General features: G+C 38.3%; 1 protein-coding gene across 9 annotated transcripts in view; it reads right to left on the bottom strand.

The window, feature by feature from the left end:
- slmapa (sarcolemma associated protein a) overlaps positions 1-18,854 on the bottom strand; it is a 55,388-nt gene that overhangs the window by 19,830 nt on the left and 16,704 nt on the right. For 7 of the 9 annotated variants that reach the window (XM_054616649.1, XM_054616641.1, XM_054616644.1 and 4 more), the window contains exons 3-11: positions 16,325-16,472; positions 14,784-14,856; positions 5,849-5,885; positions 3,855-3,917; positions 2,627-2,722; positions 1,876-1,947; positions 1,640-1,780; positions 1,401-1,538; positions 265-433 (exon numbers count right to left, since the gene is read on the bottom strand). In XM_054616649.1, the coding sequence (XP_054472624.1) occupies positions 265-433; positions 1,401-1,538; positions 1,640-1,780; positions 1,876-1,947; positions 2,627-2,722; positions 3,855-3,917; positions 5,849-5,885; positions 14,784-14,856; positions 16,325-16,472 (937 nt within the window). Of the gene's footprint in view, positions 1-264; positions 434-1,400; positions 1,539-1,639; positions 1,781-1,875; positions 1,948-2,626; positions 2,723-3,854; positions 3,918-5,848; positions 5,886-11,193; positions 11,284-11,310; positions 11,467-14,783; positions 14,857-16,324; positions 16,473-18,854 lie in introns of those variants that run through there. The other 2 variants (XM_054616646.1, XM_054616648.1) reach the window with 2 other exon arrangements.

The raw sequence follows: 18,854 nt of genomic DNA, 5'->3' as shown, positions 1-18,854 counted from the left end.
AACAACAGCAGAGAGAAGCGTTGACTGACAGGAAGTCCCAGCTGAGCCCCGTGATTGGACAAAGGCGTGTTCTGACCCGCTCACCGGTTGTTATGGTAACTCTTGTGTTAATGTTAAAGTGATTGGTTTGCAGGGTGTCAGCTTGTTAAATGTTAGTGTGCACAGTGTGTGTGTGTGTGTGTGTGTGTGTGTGTGTGTGTGTGTGTGTGTGTGTGTGTGTGTGTGTGTGTGTGTGTGTGTGTGTGTGTGTGTGTGTGTGTGTACCCTGCAGGGCGGCGAGCCTCTCGTTGGTGAAGTCGTTGTCGGCCTGCAGAGCTTCGATGCGAGCCTGGAGAACCTGCTCCTTCTCCTCCATCTCCTCGATCCGCAGCTCCAACTCCCTCTTCTCAGTCGCTCCCCGCTGGGTCAGCTCTTCTTGTCGGCCCTCCGCCTCCTGGAGGAGGGGGGAGAGGAGGGGAGAAAGGGAGAAAGGGAGGGAGAAGGCGATGGAAGACAAAGTCAGAAAGAAGGAAAAAGGAAAAGGACAGAAATATTAGAACGGGCAGACAGAGAGAGAAAAGTAATACAATTATGTTACAGTGAATTAAACAGTTTGCTTGAAACAATAAATAAATTCACATTATTAAATCAAATATTAGGTCACACTTTATTATAACCGTCATTAATAAATGGTAAATTAATAGTTAATTCAGTCAGCTTAATTATTTTACTGTTGAACAATGAAAGGATGAGTAATACCTTTTAGTAATTATTAGTAATGCTATGATTTATTATATTTATTATGTTATCATTAGTTTGTGTAATACAAAAATAATGAGTTCTATTCATTATTATAGTATAGTTTTATTTATACCAATATTGTGTCATAGCCAATAAGAGACTATCTCATTATAATATATGAATAGTTTATTGTTTAACAATTATAACCTTACATATATCATATTAAGTATTTGTTAATAATTACAAAAAATTGTTAACCTTTATTAAATTGTTTTTAAAACATATATAAACATTTTCTAGCTAGATGGACCAGAAATTCATTATTGACAACTGACAAAATATAAACTGTTTAACTAAACAATTACAGATGATTCACAAAGTATATTAACTATTTAACAATGTATCATTATCATTAGTTGCAACCTAAAAATAGCCAACCAAATAATGTTTATAAATTATTTACGAACCAATTATTAATCATGAACAAAGTCTTACAAATATCTGTGTAAAGTTTATAGATGTTTTTTTTTTTTTTTTTTTTTTTTTTTTTTTTTTTTACAAATAATGGTTTACAATCATTCAGTATCATTAACAAATACTTAATATAGTATAGAAAACTGTTAAAATAAGACATTTTGTAGTAACATCACACACCTATACTGCCGTGTCTGTGCAGGTACCTTAATTTTGTCGGTGAGCTCTTTGATCTCGTTGACGGCGGCGTTGTACTTGTTGGCGAGCTCCCTCAGCTCCTCCTGGCCCCGTTCAGACATCTCCTTCAGGTGGGTGCACTCGTCCTCCGTGTTACTCAACGAGCGCTGCAGGGCACCACAAAATAATATGCAAATAAATTAAAAATGACTTGCTTTAAAATGACAAATGATCACCATAGATCCTCATATGTGTGTCTGTTTCCTACCTCCACTTCTGACAGCTTCCTGACCACCTCGATCTTCTCCTGCAGGACTCTCCTCAGAGACTCCTTCGCCGTCGTCTCGTAGTTGTGTTTGTCCTCCTGAAGAGCCAAGAGCTCCTTACGGATCCCCTCCTCCGTCTGGGACTGTCAGAGAACAGGTTTATGTTTGTATTAAACTGGATGATTATGTTGATTTCATTTTGATCCATTTATTGCAGATGACCAAGCCACATAATTACCTTAGAGTGAGCCTGTAGCTGACTGCCCATCACCTCCAGTCTGGAGAGCAGACGGTCTTCATCGATCAGCGCCTGGTGAGGACAAACACTCAGTTAACAGCTGTGTTGGACATGTTTGTTCATATCACATGAGATAAAAGGGAAAGATGGGTGAAAACCTTCCATGCAGCATCAAAACAACATCAAAAGATGGTTCAGTTGCATGATACGTGAAGAAAATGTCATGCTTGAACTTTTTTTGCTGCTTGATTTAAAAAATAAATAAAACTGTTCTCATTTAACATGAAAGATTTGCACTGATATGAGGCATATTTGTTTGCTCTTCAGACATTTTATCACTGAAAACTTATTTCCGAGTCGTAATAAACACTTTGATTTTGAGATAAATGGTTTTCACAAGTTGCAACATGTAATTTCAATAGGACTCAAAGCAATAAAGTAAAATCAAGTAAATTACAAGTACAATACTGTGACAACATACTGTAAATGTGGACAATAATATTATTATACAGGCAACAGTTTGATATTAAATATAATAAATTTAATATACATGATGACAACAGGAAACACACTTCAGAAATGGTCAAATACAGAGAGTGTCCGAGCCTGCACATGTAAACAGTCGCTATAACTTCCATTATGTTACTAAACAGATAAACTGACCAAAGACTACGCTGTCAGAAAGAATTACAACTCAGAGGATGCATCGTGACATTCGGGCTCAGATTATGATGATGACGGTATTTCCTACCTGCCAGCTGCTCTCTGAGGCCTCCTGAGTGTTGGCTAACAGACGCTGCAGAGTGGCTAGCTTCTGCTCCAACATCTGCTCTCTGTGTAAGGCCTCCTGGTAGAAGAACAGAGAGAGAGGTGGGTAATCAATGACTCATTTAAGAATGATAAAGAAATCAAAGCAGGGTCATTTATAGTGATGAGAACAAGGTGCTTTGTCTTAAATATAAAATGAGACATTATTATTGATCCAAGAGAGGAAATTTGGTTGATGCAGCAGCAGAAAGACAGATATAGTCCAGATAAAGAAAGAAAGTAAAATAAATAATAAGGGGTATATAAAGCTAAAATATGAATAGAATACAATAATAGAAAAAATAAAAAACTATACAAGAGCTTATGGAGATTAAATTATGAGGTAAAGTAACAGTAATGTGATCAATAAAGGATTATCTTATCTTATCTAATAATCAGTCAGAAAGTCTATGTTTGAATCGTTGTTGTTTGTCTGCATCATTAAAGAGAATGTTATAATATAAATAAACATGTTCTTTTGTCAACATTTAACAAAGAAAAAAGCTTTCATTTTCAATTTCCTTAACTGTCAACCTGCTTATCCCTTTATACCGTAAAAGCTGATATTTAAAATTGTCACATGAATTAAAGACATCGTCTATGTCATCCTAATGTAGGATTCCTAATTTGAGAAATCCTTTATTTCTGACAGTTCTGTAATAGATAAATTCCTCTCCCATGCTAAGATAGTTTCTTAATGCAGTTAGGAAACACGTTTCTGTAATTAAAAAATAAATCCAAAATGTCATCTTAAACGGAGATTAGATAGATTTCATATTTAGGAAGTCTCTGTAACGAGGCCCTGTGTCTACTTTGTGAGAAAATCTGCTGCACAAATCAAAAAACTGAGGTTACATAAGTATTCAGGAAAGATTCCCTTTAGGAATAATGTCCACCTACTCGACATCTTTAGATCTTGTGCTTCACTGATCGTCTTTAGGTATTTTGTGTGATCCCCTCTCCTGCAATGAACCCGACTTGCTGATGGTTTGCATATTTTTATGGTATCATTATGGAGGGATGAAAAATGAATAATGCTTTGCGCTCTATAATGAGGTCAGTCTGGCACTAAAACTCTCTTATTACATGAACCAACTTGAGTGCGTCTGATATACTGCCTTGTTATCCTCAGTGTGGTTCCATAGAATGACCAGTAGGTGTCAGTGTGTTACCTGTAGATACTGGGAGAGCTGGAACAGTTCCTGAGAATACATACTGGGAGTGTTGGCTGCAACCTAGAAAACACACACACACACACACACACACACACACACATATATATTACGGTAACATTATGACAGTTGTCTGGAGTTCATTCAGTGTTTGAATTAAAGATGAACCAACAGATAAAAACACAAAAGGTTAAAAGCATACGCCCACACACACACACACACACACACACACACACACCCGCCCAACACAGTACTGTGGGGATGAACCCTGAATCTCCAGCACTAAAGTCCTTAAAAATTACACTACAGGGTCACATATATAGTAAAACCAGTGATCACACTGGTGAACCAGTGAGCCAGTTGCACGCTCCAACACAGCAGCAATCTATCCCAAGCATGTATCTTACAAAAACTCCACTCTCTATGCTAAGCTAAGCTAACCAAGACTCAAGCTATGTGCTGTACTTAACACACAGACAAGATATCGATGTCCATCTAAACATCTAAGAGTATTTTCAAAAACTGTTAAACTGATTTAAATGTTAAAAAAAAGAAAAGCGTGATGGCAGTGAAAGCAGGTGCATCATGACCCAGTTGGGGTGAGGCCACTGATTCATGTAGTCTTGTCCAAAAAACACACACACTCAACACTTTCCATATTCAGTCTGCGAGTGTGTTTCTGAGACCCGGGAGGCACAGAGATCCTGCTTTAAGACACTTAATTATGTTAGAGAAGTGGTTCAAATCTAATCACAGCTCCTCGCTGACACACACACCCCATCAGCTCCAGCCTACATTCCTCAGACAGGTTACACTGAGGCCCCGTTGTTCTCACTGTTGCAGGGAAACACAGAACAGGGCGAGGCAGCTAACAGAAAGCTAACATGGGACGGTATGTGAAAGTAAAGTATGGACGTTAACAGTCGGCCCGGCGCCGTGTCGTACAGGTTTGTATTACAGGATTAATTTGAAATAGTACGCTGCTGTGTGCAATGTATTGATTTGACTCAATCTGGTGTCTGAGCCAATGATCGCTTTAGTCCAGTGTGGTATGATGAAGTCATCTTCATACACTGAAAGCCGACACGTGAACGCTGATTGGCTCAACTCGCTGTATAAGAGCACGTGTCAAACTCGAATAAAAACTACTGTATATAGACAGAATGATAAAGGATTTCTCAGGCAGTTAACAAATGTTGATTTTTGAGGAGTTTAAGGATTCTGATATATATATATATTCTTTTTTAAATATTGTACAGATATGTTTACTTTCTGTTCAGCTAATTAGCCATCTAGCCTGCTATCTAGAGCAATGAGGAAGAGACTTCAGCAGGAAATCTATAGTGTGTGACTCTTGTTTTATTCATCAGGCTGCTGTCTGCTCTGCTTATGATACAACAGTGATGTCACTGCTTTATGCAAGATTGAACTGGCTGTATAGCAATAAGTCATCAATCTACGTAGACGGATATTGGAGCATCATTCCATCAAATGAATGCAAAACTAGCGAGCACCATCATGAAACACAAACATGATAATTAAATAAATAAAGAGCAGATGTGTATAATGTGACAGACCAACAAAATTAATATTTGGTTGGACTTTAAATATTCTTAAAGACACCTAAAAGGAAAATAAACTTGAATGAATGACTTCAGTAGTGCAGCGGATAAAACTGGCAGCAATCCCTGCATTCCTCGATCAGCTGACTACTCCACTCCGTGTGTAAAGACCACTTATGTGTGTGAAAACTGCCCAACACACACACACAAACTCAGCTCCGTCTCTAAGGAGCATGCATCCGTTTAAAATGACAGACAAACAACTTGCACACGGGACAGGACGACCACACACACACACACACACACACACACACACACACACACACACACACACACACACACACACACACACACACACACACACACACACACACACACACACACACACACACACACACACACACACACACACACACACACACCTGTTCTTACCTTGTCTACAGGTAGTGGTAACGGAGCCTGGATGACACTGAAGGAGAAAGGGGGAGAGAGAGGAGAAAACATGGTCGTCACCATAGAAACAGCAAGGAGGTAGGACACATGGAGTAACCACGGCGACAGAAGAAAAAAAAGACTGTTTCTTGAAGGTCTTGTGACACTTGTAGCTCCTGGTTGAATAAAAAGCTCATTGCAGCACATTGAAGTGTTTACGCCACTATACTCTGAAGAGTTTTGAATATTTCTGAAGGTTTCTTTGGTATAAAATGAATATTTTTTTTCAATATGCATCCTTTTATGTTTGTTGCAGCACTTTATGTATCCCTGAGCAAAACTTGGAGGAGCAGTTTGTCACTTTGTCATTAAAATGAGAATAGATGGTCCACCTTTAAACAAAGTCAGTCCACCTTAAGTGGGCCTAAACCAAAGTTGTCCCATGCTGTACACTAAAATACATCAATTCAGCATCATAGTAAGCATCTGTATTTATGACAGTATTGAATATCATACTGTCAAGATTTACACACAGGCGGCAACCTCAAGCCCTGAAAAGAGAAACCAATGCTGAAGTTCCTTCAACCTGCATTCTCTCTACTGACCATCAGGGGGCGACTCCTCTGGTTGTATAGAAGTCTATGAGAAAATGACTCTACTTCTCTCTTGATTTATTCCCTCAGTAAACATTGTAAACATGAGTTTATGGTCTCAATCTCTAGTTTCAAGTCTTCTTCAATACAGCATGATGTTCATTTAGTAAATGATGCTCCATTTAGAGTCAAACAGACCATAAAGACCAAAATGCCAAACTGTAGGATTCAAAACATCAGTCCACAAACTCACGACAACCATGTCCACTTCTTATATATACACAGTCTATGGTAATAACGTCAAAGCCTACCAACGTGTGTATTGGCAAGAATCTATCCATTCGACACATATCATGATACAGGGGTTACCATTCAATATATTGTGATTTAAACAAAAGAAAACTGTCAAAACCACACCGTCATAAGCATAAAATGTCAGTAAATGTGTTTTTTGAGAAATAATACTAAATGACAAAACCTAATATTGCGATACTCAAGTGTATAGTATATTTTCCTACCCCCCTACTATGTATAATTCATAGTGGTGCTGTAGTGAATGCACAAAAACAACACTCTGACTGAACAGGCCTCAGGCTGACGGCTCAGTCCAGCAGATAAACACTGCAGTGACTGTTAACTGTGTTAAATCAGCGTGTTGAGGTCGCTGTGTGGTCAGTCAAGCATTAAGCGGAGCAGTGAAAGTAAAAGTACTTTAAAGGGCAATTAAAGAGAGATGTTACAGATCACTCACACAAAGCAGCATGATAACGGTATTTACTGTAGTCAGCTTTACAAATGATAGTTTACACAACGTCTGTCTTCATTAAAACGTCCATTTTTTACATCACAGATTTATAAAAAGGTTTTTTCATCACAGACAACGTGCTGTAGTACAGGTCCTGTGCTTACAATGACAACACAGATTGTGAGGTTTTGTTATGTGTATTAATATTTTGTCACATATGTTTCAAACAGACACAGTTTGGAGTTATGAAATAAATAAGGGTGGCAAACCAACACTGAGTCACATTAAGTGGAAACTTATACACCAACATGACCTCCTCGGCCGGTTAGCGGTGATATATATTCAAGGTATTGTATCTTAAAGCAACACAAGTTCACGCGTGTTTGTTTTAGTGGGGGTTGAAGATAATCCAGAATTTACCTGGTAACAGTCAGAGTTCAGGAATGAAGGTAAACTTGACTCTGGGCAAAAGTATAAGCCGACTCTGTTAATATTTAACAGCCAACCAGCAGGCTGTTGCTACATATTTAGAAGACTTTTTACACAAGGAGTGATTACCAAATAGCTGGTGCAACTTAATATCTGGTTGTTATAATGTCATATCATGTTTCTACTTGAGGATCAATAGAGACATGAACAAAGAAACAAACCAACACAAATGAGCAAATAAAGCATTCAGCTCATAGTAATAAAGTAAAGTAATAAAACTCTGGCAGTTTAGATTAATCTAAAAATGAAGACGTAGATGGAAAATAAAAGGTTTGGGTGTGAAAAGTACTTTCATTAAGTATTGTTGCTTTGAGGTCAAGGCCAAATATTAGGTAAGTGATTCAGATGAAAGACACCTCAAAGAATAAGCCAACAAACTAAAGAGGAGTTTTATACACTTGGCATAAGCAGTGCAGCGTCTCTGCAGAGGTCAGGGTTTTCTGATGCGGCTGTTCTCCTTCAGCGTGACACAGAGCAACGTCGTCCATCACAGGAAACACCACGGACCGATTTCACTGTGCTGCGTTATGTGTTTTTCAGAGCTGCATCACATTGAGCTCTGCTGGCCATCGATTACCTGACACCCGGGGAGAATTTAAAGTATCCACCAGGAAGATAATCCTCCTCAATATGTCGTCTCACAAACTGCACTGTCTCATAAAACACAAGACATTTTTTATCTGTTATTATATAGTATACTTTGGAAAGGGGTAACTCAAAACTATACAGAAAACTGGCTTTCATTTTTAATAAAACAAGTAGACACAAGGTTATAAAAAAAAAAAAAAATAATATAAAAAATATATATATATATATAACAAATATAAGCAATAGTGCACTTATTGCCATTTCAATTAGATTTTTTTTGTTGATTCTTTTTCAAATCATTCACAATGCATATCAGCAATTAAGCTCTTATTCTGTAGCACTCTTTTGTCCAACTTTCGTCTTTATTGCATCTATCCTTCTGCGTCGTTCCAACAGTTTGTTTTTGGCTTCATTCATTCAGTCACAGCGGACTGTCACGCTTTAGTTTATCACCGCCGCAATCACTGTGCATAATGTTGGCTCATTTATGACGACTGCCTGCAGCAGTTCAGTCACTGAAAACAGCACCGTCACAGCAGGAGGCGCCTGATACATAATGATTTATTTATTTTCCTAGTTCACAAATCAAATGGCCATTTTTCACAATAGGAATTTGACAACTGGTTACGTGGGGTGTCGCATAACCTGAACTCATGAGGTTTTAAAACGGTGATGTTTCAGACATACGTCTTTTATTAAGACGGCAGTGGGACCTCTTCATTTTTAGGGGCGTGGCTTTGAGAGATGGCAATGTAGAGTTGATAATAGTTATATTGGTTAACACTTTGTTTATGACCATCATCTATGAGGTGCCATTTTAAAATGTTATTGTTATTAGGGGTGCCATTATCAACATTATTGTTAAAATTAAGTTTAATTATGACACGACATCTAAATTTTGATCTGCAACAGATATATAATTTCAATTTGATCCATATAGGCAACGTTCATTATCGATATTGCCCGTTTTGTTTACATGAGAACATCAACAACATTTAAGTCGACATGCCAGAATAAACAGCCTACAGTTATAAGACTGGAACAATGCGCAAACAATTTGACCCCGAAAGTCCATTTGATTTATTGCCTTGGTTGTGCAGTTTTATGTTACAAATGTTTTCTGTCTTTATGGGATTTCAATTATTTATTTATTTTTCACATTCCAATTCCAATATTCTTAACAATTCAAAGTTCATTGTTTTTTTAAAGAGGGTGTACTTGACATAAAATGGTCTAAAAAATGCAATTATTTCTGGGACAGTTTATCGTCAAAAGCAGTTATCAGGTCTGACGGACTGTAAATAAATAAATAAATCTGGAGAATCCTAGTAGTCTTCAGGTTAGAGACCACATCCTCCCCTGCTCTAGTCTGGCTCCAGATCTTAGTTGCATGAAGCTCAAACTTCTGAAATCTGAACTCAAGTTAAAGCTCCACAGCAGGTGTTTACAGCGGACTCTATCTGCATCAAACAAATCCCTCCTTTTCTTTCCTCATCAAACACTGACGGCAAAGACCGGACCTGCTCCAAAATAACATTTTTTTAAAAAGATGTAGAAAAAAAAAACAACCACAGGAGAACATGACCAAAATTCACAGCTCTTCAACTGAGGCTGACAAGAACATCAAGTCTGCACACAAACACACACTCACACACACAAAAGTGCAGTCGGTCCACAGGAGTCAGTCATCCACATCTGATCTAGCTAGAGTGTGTTTTGCATGCAGTCTAGCAGAGACTGATGATGGAAAAAACTGGCAGTAGTTTCCGTCTGAGCCCAGCTTAAATATGCCGACCGCTTACAATCACACCGAGACTCGCTTTGGAGAGCGCTTCGAACCCGTCCCGCATATCAGGCATTGACTGATATACGACCGTAATAGTAAAGAGTGTTACAGTTTGAGAGTCAAAAACTGTCAGGTACCAAAAGCCAGAATCATTCTCTTCTTCACTTATTCTTTTATGTCATAGTTCATGGAATAAAATCGAAATATTATTTTGAAAAAAAGTTTTTGAATGCCCCTTTAAGAACTTTGCTGTATACATAAAAAAAATGGTCATTGGTAGTAATACTAGTGCTGAAAACATTGGTGTATCAATCGATAAGTCAATCAACCGAAGCGCAATCATAAAATATTTTGAGAATAGATTAATAACTAACTAATTAATACACTATTTATGAATTAAAATGCAAAACACTTGCTAATTGCAGCTTTTCAAATCGTGAGTATATGGTGCTTTTGTCTGTTTTACATCATTGTTAATTAAATATCTTTTTCAGTTTGTTTGCATTTTAATGCTGATGAACTGGATTAAAGAAATGCCCATAACCAACTCTGAAAAATATTACTTACGTTATCAAAATGCACACTTGCTCTTGGAAAACATTTACGGTCCTTTTATACAATTTATAGAAAATTAAGATTTAAGCAATAAGAGATAAATGTGGCGGGTGAGTTATAAATATAAGTGGTCCTCTTTTGATTGTTCCATTTTATTTTTACACTTTTGCAACAATTGAAGACACTGAGACTAACCCCTTCTTGCCACAGATTTGTACAGACACTCTGGCCTCTTTTAACAACTGTTTAAGACACTAAAAAGGAGTAAAAGATGCTTTCAACACAGCTGATGCTTCTGGTTCAGTTTCATGTTTCTTTATCTGCAGACAGCACGAATAAACCCAACAGTCATCTGAACACAAGACACGAGCTCTGTGTTGTTTGTTCTCTAACAGAAGTCCACCACTTCAGACTCCCAGCTTCATGTTATCACAGCATGCCCCTCCCCTTTTGGCCCCGTTAAACAGACACAAGCAACAGTCCGAGCCTCACATTTTGTTTGTAAAACACAAAAGAAAGCTTAATCAACATTTTCCGAGCTTATAAAATGCCGTTTCAGATTCTGGACAGCAGAGACGTTAGACGTTACCTGTCCGATCTTCCTCCGGCATGTGACAGGTGACGAGTTTATCACAGGACAAAGTTCACTGTCCGTTCTCTCTATCTCAGCCTGACTCGGCTACCCCTGTGAGAAAATGGATCCTACCTCCACACTTCATTTTCTCTCCTGGTTTCAGAGCGAGCAGCTGATTCCTCTCTACTTTTCCACAGAGTCAGTGAAGTCATCCCATAACACAAACTTTCTTTCTTTTCTACTCTTTGCTCCACCTTCTCCTCCTCGGAGCAAAGCAGCTGATTTTTCTTTCTTTAACTTGTGCAACTTGTAGCTCCACCCGCCCTGGCACTCATTGTGAGGAAACAACCCCCCCCCCCCATCCCACCCACCCACCCAGTCTCTGCAGCAGCTATGGTTCTTTACTGTCTTTATGGTCTGTTGGAGGCTAAAAGGTGTGCTGGATAACTAACCTGGCGTTGCATGAGGGAGCGGGGTTACCAATCTACAAGCTGGAATTCAAATGCAGCAAACAGCGGGGAGAGAAAAAAAATGGTTCTCAAAATCAAACAGCCTCTCTAACCACTTGACCATGAGAGAGTGTGTGTGTGTGTGTGTGTCTATGTGAGTGTGTGTGTTTTAAGGAAATACAGCAGGTGATAACAGGCTGATAAGCGAACCAAAAGAGAGCCATTGTCATGAACAAAACAGTGACAGGAGTTAAACAATGGAGGTTAAACGAACCAGCTTTTACTTCAATATTTCAGAGACATATTTTTACCTGGTAGATTAAAGTTCACCAGATAGAAGAAGTCGAATGTGTCCTGTACAGAAACTAGACGTGCGAGACATTTCACAAAAAGCAGAGATCTACTTTTAACTCAGAACTTGCTCTAACTTGTGAATTGGATGTGTGTTCTGCATTAATAGAAAAGATGTGACGGATGTGACTCAACACTGAATCACACGGAGGCAGAAAGCTGCTGCTGCATGTTTTCAAACCTCTCTGACCACACCCCCCATCGGTGATGTCACAGCAGGTGTTTCACATTAGATGGATTAAAAAAACACTATTATGGGTGTGTTAACAAACACAATATGTCATTGCTTTTGTTTTTTTTAAACATAAAATCTAATGGGAGTGGTTAAGATTGCAGATATATAAATAAACACAGAATCTACATGTTTTCAACTTTATGTTTAAACTTATGAGTATATAATTATTGTATTAATTACTATTATTAATGATCTATTAAGTCTCTATTGTGCACTGGGGCAGAATTACTTCTTATACACTTTATCATTTTACTCTTGTGTTTAATCTCTGTTTAATCTCTCGTATTTTCCTTTATTTATTTACCTTGCCAGTATTACTTCTTTTACACTGAATATTAATTTATATGTTTATATTTTCATTCTATTATTTGTTATTCTTCTGATGTAATCTTTGAACAAACTCTTGCAGAAGAATTTCCTTTGGGATTAATAAAGTCTTATCTTAACTTTCGGACTTTTAAACAGTAATGTTTAAAAAGGTAAATGAATCAAACTATTTCTTTTGGGTTTTCACAATCACAACTACAGTATAAAAGTTAACATTGAATCAAGTTTTCAAAGGTCACAGATTTGGTCTAATTTTATGAATACAGGTGTCTTGCTGGCACACAGAGGGCGACTATGTAACATAAAACACAAGACCGCATAAAGCTGTCTTTGGCAGGGTTCCAGATGGCTAACGCTAACACGCGGGGAGCAGAAACATTCTTCAGCTATTAATAAATCTGTCTGATTTAGCTTCACACCGCTCTCTCTCTCTCCAGCTGCGATCTATACAGAGACCGAGCTGCAGAGAACACAGTGACGGTGAAGACGGACTGGAGAAAGCTTGTGTCATATGTGGATTTGTGATACGTTAGCCTGTGATGGTGTAATGTCCTCCATATTGTTTTTACAAAGGGCTGTTCATAATTAAGTTATGATTGAGTCTGATAATCAATATTTTGATTGTATATTAACTGTAATTCGTCCCAGTGACATCGTTTACGACACAAAGTCAGCCATGTTCAGCTCATTCACTAAATGGTTTTCCTTATTAACAATTATATAACATGACAAATGTTAACATTAAAAAAAGAAGAAAGAAGCCAAGTCTGCTGCAATCTTGCAGGACTCTACTCATGGAAGAAATTCCAGAATGAGTTGTTAAAAACTGTGGTTTTTAAAATAGGATTTGAGGAAAGGTGTTTTTTTCTAATATACTACCAGTGCCAAACACATGAATGTTTAATTTTCTCTTTAAATGTTCCGTTTACATTAATGTGTTGAAGGTTTGAGTGAATCTAAGCTGAAGTAAGCGGAGGCGACTTTAGGATGCTTTTTAGAGAGTTTCAGCTCATTGTTTGGCTGTACGGCACGCAACATACATTATTTTGTTTCACTCGTACCGCTCTCAAAGCGTAGTTTTAAGTAGAAAAGTTCTAGAAACCCACTTTACTCTACCTACTCAGCACCAAACAGCAGAAAGACACAGCTAGAGACCAGCTGGTGAACAAAGTGGAGCATTTAGCAGCTAAAGAGATTTGATTATTCCCCTCAGGAGTTGGTAGAGATAAAAAAAAAAAAAAAAAACAGAGCTAAAATAAGACGGTTCCTGAAAACATCTAAGTGGTCGTAGCGTTTTGGAAAATCAACTCTTGATTTGCCAACACGGACAGCAGGAGCAGAGCAGAACACAGAGCTCTGTATTCTCTGTTTTCATGCAGGTCAGGATGCTCGTCTGTGTTTTCCAGACTGAGAGCTGGAGCAAGGCAGCAGATGGCACTGCCCACCAACCGGCATCACACACACACACACACATCTATAGTAGTGCATCACAAACTCACAGACACACACAAGTGGGACTCCCAGTATAGTAGGAAGCTCCATGCTGGGTCAGCTGATGGTCTGCTAAGGCCCACTGAACTGTTCACACACACACACACACACACACACACACACACACACACACACACACACACACACACACACACACACACACACACACACACACACACACACACACACACACACACTTTTGTGCTACTACAATTTGTAAACACACTATCCTTCATTCTCCAACACTCATCATGAATACATTTAAACGTCAAATGATTGTTTGACCAACACCAAGAATTTGTGGCAGTTCACACAGATCAAAAAACATAAACACACACACACCACACCACACACACACCATTCCCGTGAAGCTTGTTAACAGAATGTCTGTTCTCATCAACAACTAGACTGACACTAATCACATCACTATGCAAGCAGAAGTGTGTGTGTGTGTGTGTGTGTGTGTGTGTGTGTGTGTGTGTGTGTGTGTGTGTGTGTGTGTGTGTGTGTGTGTGTGTGTTTAAGGACAGCCAGACAGGCAGTAACAGCATCCTTGATAGCAACAAGAGATCCAATAAAACCATCAGTCACTGTTTCATTCTGACCGAGCAGAAACAAAAATCTTTCTTTCAAGTCGTCCAACAATGGAGAAAGTTTTTTTTTTAACAATATGTGCTAACCACCAAACAAAACATTTGAACGATCAATAATAAAGCTTTAATGAATCAGTGTCAACCAATGAGAATGCTTACTCGCTTCGTCGGCGTGCCTCCATCCCATCAGGTAGGAAGAGTTTGATTGTTGACACGATGCAGCCATGGGTGACTGGAAACAGACAGACAACCACAGTGTTAACGAACAACACGTCAGTACTGGTAACCAGTTCTGAGTCAACATCCTCACATTATCAGTTAGGGTGGCAAAATCAATAAACATTTTAGCAAAATCACAATTTGCTCAATTCTCTTCGATCGCAGGAGGCGTAATCTTTGTTAGAGGGTAAATATGAGTCAAAATAACATTTGTATTTTTGACATGTGGCCTGGATTTAAGAAAAACATTTGTTTGGTACAGGTCTCTGCAAAAATCACAACAAAAATCATTTAAATGTGTTTTGAAAATGAGAATAATTATGAAAAAAATGATAATTCCCTCTAATATCATATTTTTTTTCAAAATCTTTCAGGCTCTGTGGAGAGAAGTCCTGAACAACACCATCACCCAGCAGCTGTCAATAGAAGCTTGTTGACTCTGTACTTTTACGACTTTCTAAATGTTATTATATCAAAGATAACCATTTAGCAAACCATGCTGCAGTGCTTTTACATTTGTCAATCTAATGAATTGGTAAATTTTGCTCCCATACAGTATGAAAACTTATTTACCATCTCTAGAAACTTGCTTGAGTGGGACTGACTATATCTATCTATCTATATCAATATATAGATATAGATATATATCAAAGTTAATGTTACGTCGGTTCCTTTGTCTAAGTAACTTTATCTTTTTGAGGTTAAAACATTTAAGTGACTGACCAATATGAAAGATCTGCTCTGCTGAACCTCAAAACAATGATGTGGAAACTTTAACAAAAATTAAAGCAGACCTGATATTCATTGTGATGGATAATAATGTTCCAAGAGCCATTCATTTTTATACTATAAATGAATGGAAATGAATGGCTGCCCAGAACATATGGAAAAATTCATTTAAATATACAAATAAAACAACTGTACAGCATGAATTCAATGCATAGTTGTATAGCTAAAATATGCCAAGACACAAGGAAAATAATCTCCAACTTTGATATATTTGATGCTAATGTTATCTAATCTGATTCAGTGGAAACTGTAGACTGGCGCGGTTGTCAAACAGTGATGTTCACAGATGAACCTGTAGTGGTGGTCTCATATGGACGGAGGTCTGAATGCCCATTGGGACTCCAGAATGAATTATTAGTGGAGCTGAAAAGCTGACCCAAATATCTGCTCTGCACTTTGCATGCGAACCGTATGTCGTCTATGACCTCAGCTAAAGGCGCCTTAAGGCCCCCTTAAAGGTTAGTGGAGTGTAATTATTTCTGGGTTGTATGTGTGCATCATCATCTCAACAAGGCTGGTAGAGGAAGGAAGAACATGACCCTGTTCTCCCTCACCATCTTTTTTTTCCATTTTGCAACTTTTTCAGTATTACAGATGCTAAAAGCGTCCAATATAAACAGTGTTTGTGCACTAAAATGACTTTTATTTGAATATATTTACCGTGTGGACATATATTCTGTAAGTGCATGTACCTTTGCGTGTGTTCTCAGTGACGTCGACGCCGAATTGAATGATGTCGCCGGAGAGGACCTCGCAGGGCGGACTCTCCTCCGAGCCGCGACTCAACCTCTGGCTGTTGATGAACGTGCCGTTGCTGCTTTTAGTGTCCTGCAGGTAGAACTGAGACACACAAACAACAGCAGGTAAGAAACATGTGAAGAAATCAATAAAACACAAAATACAGAAACAACAGACATTGACAAACTGATTTAATTAAGTAAAATCATGTTTGAAACTATTAAAAACACTGAATGAAGGGAGAGGAAAAATACAGGATGACAGTCAACATTCAGCTGCAGCTCATAATGAAATTTCACAACAATCAATAGTCATTTTCAAATTATACGTCATACTAGTGCTCATTTCAGCAAACCAACGCTCAGAATGTCCCAATAAAATGTACAATAATTATAATAACGCCGTTTATCGGAGATTAGCGGCTAACGATAAACAGCGGTTGGGTTGACTCGGTGCGTTGAAGTTAAATTATAACACTATCTGGATGTGTTCAAATGTAAATGTGAGAACTTAAACAAATACACTTGTTTGAAGGACATGTTTTCACAGCAAAATAAACTGTTAAACTTGCTAACAATAGCTCAAAGCAGCTTATTATACATCTACAATACTACTAATGCCAAGATTTTTGTGTATAAGTAAATAAAACCCAATCGTTTATTTCCCATTCATTAGAATTGCGTGTTTTCTGCAAATAATCACAGATAACAAAATCAAAGTAAAAGTAAAAACACAGATTTGTTGACGGTTAAATTGATTTCTGAGTGATTGAAGTTATGCCATGCAGCTGCCATACCAGTGCTCTACCACACTCAAAAGTATTTATACTGACATTAAAGGAAAAACAAATATAATGTGACACATACAGTTCCAGCCCGTGCTTCAGAATTATACAATTATATGAATTTTATGCCGTACCGCCCAGTCCTAGTTCCAACATTAACAAGACTAAGAGTCTCCAGCCTCTTAGCAGAGCAGTGAGGCTGTACTTCAGTTTTGGATTAAAGGACATTTTGACCTGATATTGGTGCAAGTCGGAAAGTCTGGGTAATCACCGAAGTCAGAGGGCTTCATCCTCTGTGAACCATCAATGTCCGTACCAAATTTCATGAAAGTCCATATAATAGTTGTTAAGCCGTTTTAGTCTGCAACGACCAGCATTGCCATCCTGGGAGTCACGCCACTGAGGTAGCTACAAACACATTTTGATATGCCTTATGGTCTTACACCATGGGTATTTTATCACCAACACATTCGCCAAAATATCTCTTTCCTTTTCCTGGTTTGCCTCCTTATTGTGCCCCACAAAACATGTTCATTATCGTGTCCACCCCTGAACACCTCGGCTTGTTCCGCAGACTTTACATTTAGAAGACACAACTGCAAAGCTTTTCTCTGGAGAAGTTTTTAAAATCACAAATCTTAATGGTCAAAAACAAAAGGAATAATAGTTGACCTTGTCTCCCTTTCAAGGTACCCTGTAAACATCATCCTGTCAAAACACATCATTGATTTTTACAGTCCATCTCTTGACTGCATGGGTTCTTTTGTTGCACTCACTCATCACTACTCTCCTCCCGTCAGCACATGGCTGTGTGACTAGTATTATGTTCATATTTTAATCCTGAGGCTACACTGTAGTGCTACCGCCCAGAAAAATACAATAACACTGACAATACAGCAACATTTCACATCAGTTAAAGCACTTAGACAGTCACATTGCACGAATCCACAAGGACAACAACGTCAGTAAAACACAAACAGCAAGAATCAACTCTTTCATTCACAAATCATTCAGAAAACAAACACTGTAATCAATTATATATTCACAGACAGAGATATTAAGTGTATACACACACACACACACACATATCAGACAGGAAACTGAACACGCATACACACACATTTGGCAAAAACAACTACACATGTACAGACAAACAAGGATTAAAAGCTAACAACAACACAAACAGAACACACAAACATAAACCTTAAGCATGAACACTCAGACACATTAAGGTATGAATTATTAACACACACGCACACACACACACACACACACACACACACACACACACACACACACACACACACACACACACACACACACACACACACACACACACACACACACACACACACACACACAACACACACAATCTGGATGCCTGAGGCCTGTCTCTCTGTCGTTCCAGGAGTTTCATTCATCAGCTCTCAGCTCTCCGACACGACTGAAAACCAATGTCGATCTAACAGAGAGAGGAACGGGAGGAGAGAGAGAGAGAGAGAGAGAGAGAGAGAGAGAGAGAGAGAGAGAGAGAGAGAGAGAGAGAGAGAGAGACCGAGAGAGACTGAACACTGAAGAGAGTAAGAGAAGCCGAGACAGACTGTTTGACTGTTTATCTGACTGCAGTGTGCTACGAAAAAGCTACCAATTCACAGATCATGATAGCTATATATATATATACACACACACATATATATATA

Source organism: Anoplopoma fimbria, chromosome 17, assembly GCF_027596085.1.
Source record: "Anoplopoma fimbria isolate UVic2021 breed Golden Eagle Sablefish chromosome 17, Afim_UVic_2022, whole genome shotgun sequence".
NCBI classification, from domain to species: domain Eukaryota; kingdom Metazoa; phylum Chordata; class Actinopteri; order Perciformes; family Anoplopomatidae; genus Anoplopoma; species Anoplopoma fimbria.
The sequence above is the reverse complement of the archived record's forward strand: the minus strand, read 5'-3'. Positions and strand labels throughout refer to the sequence as shown.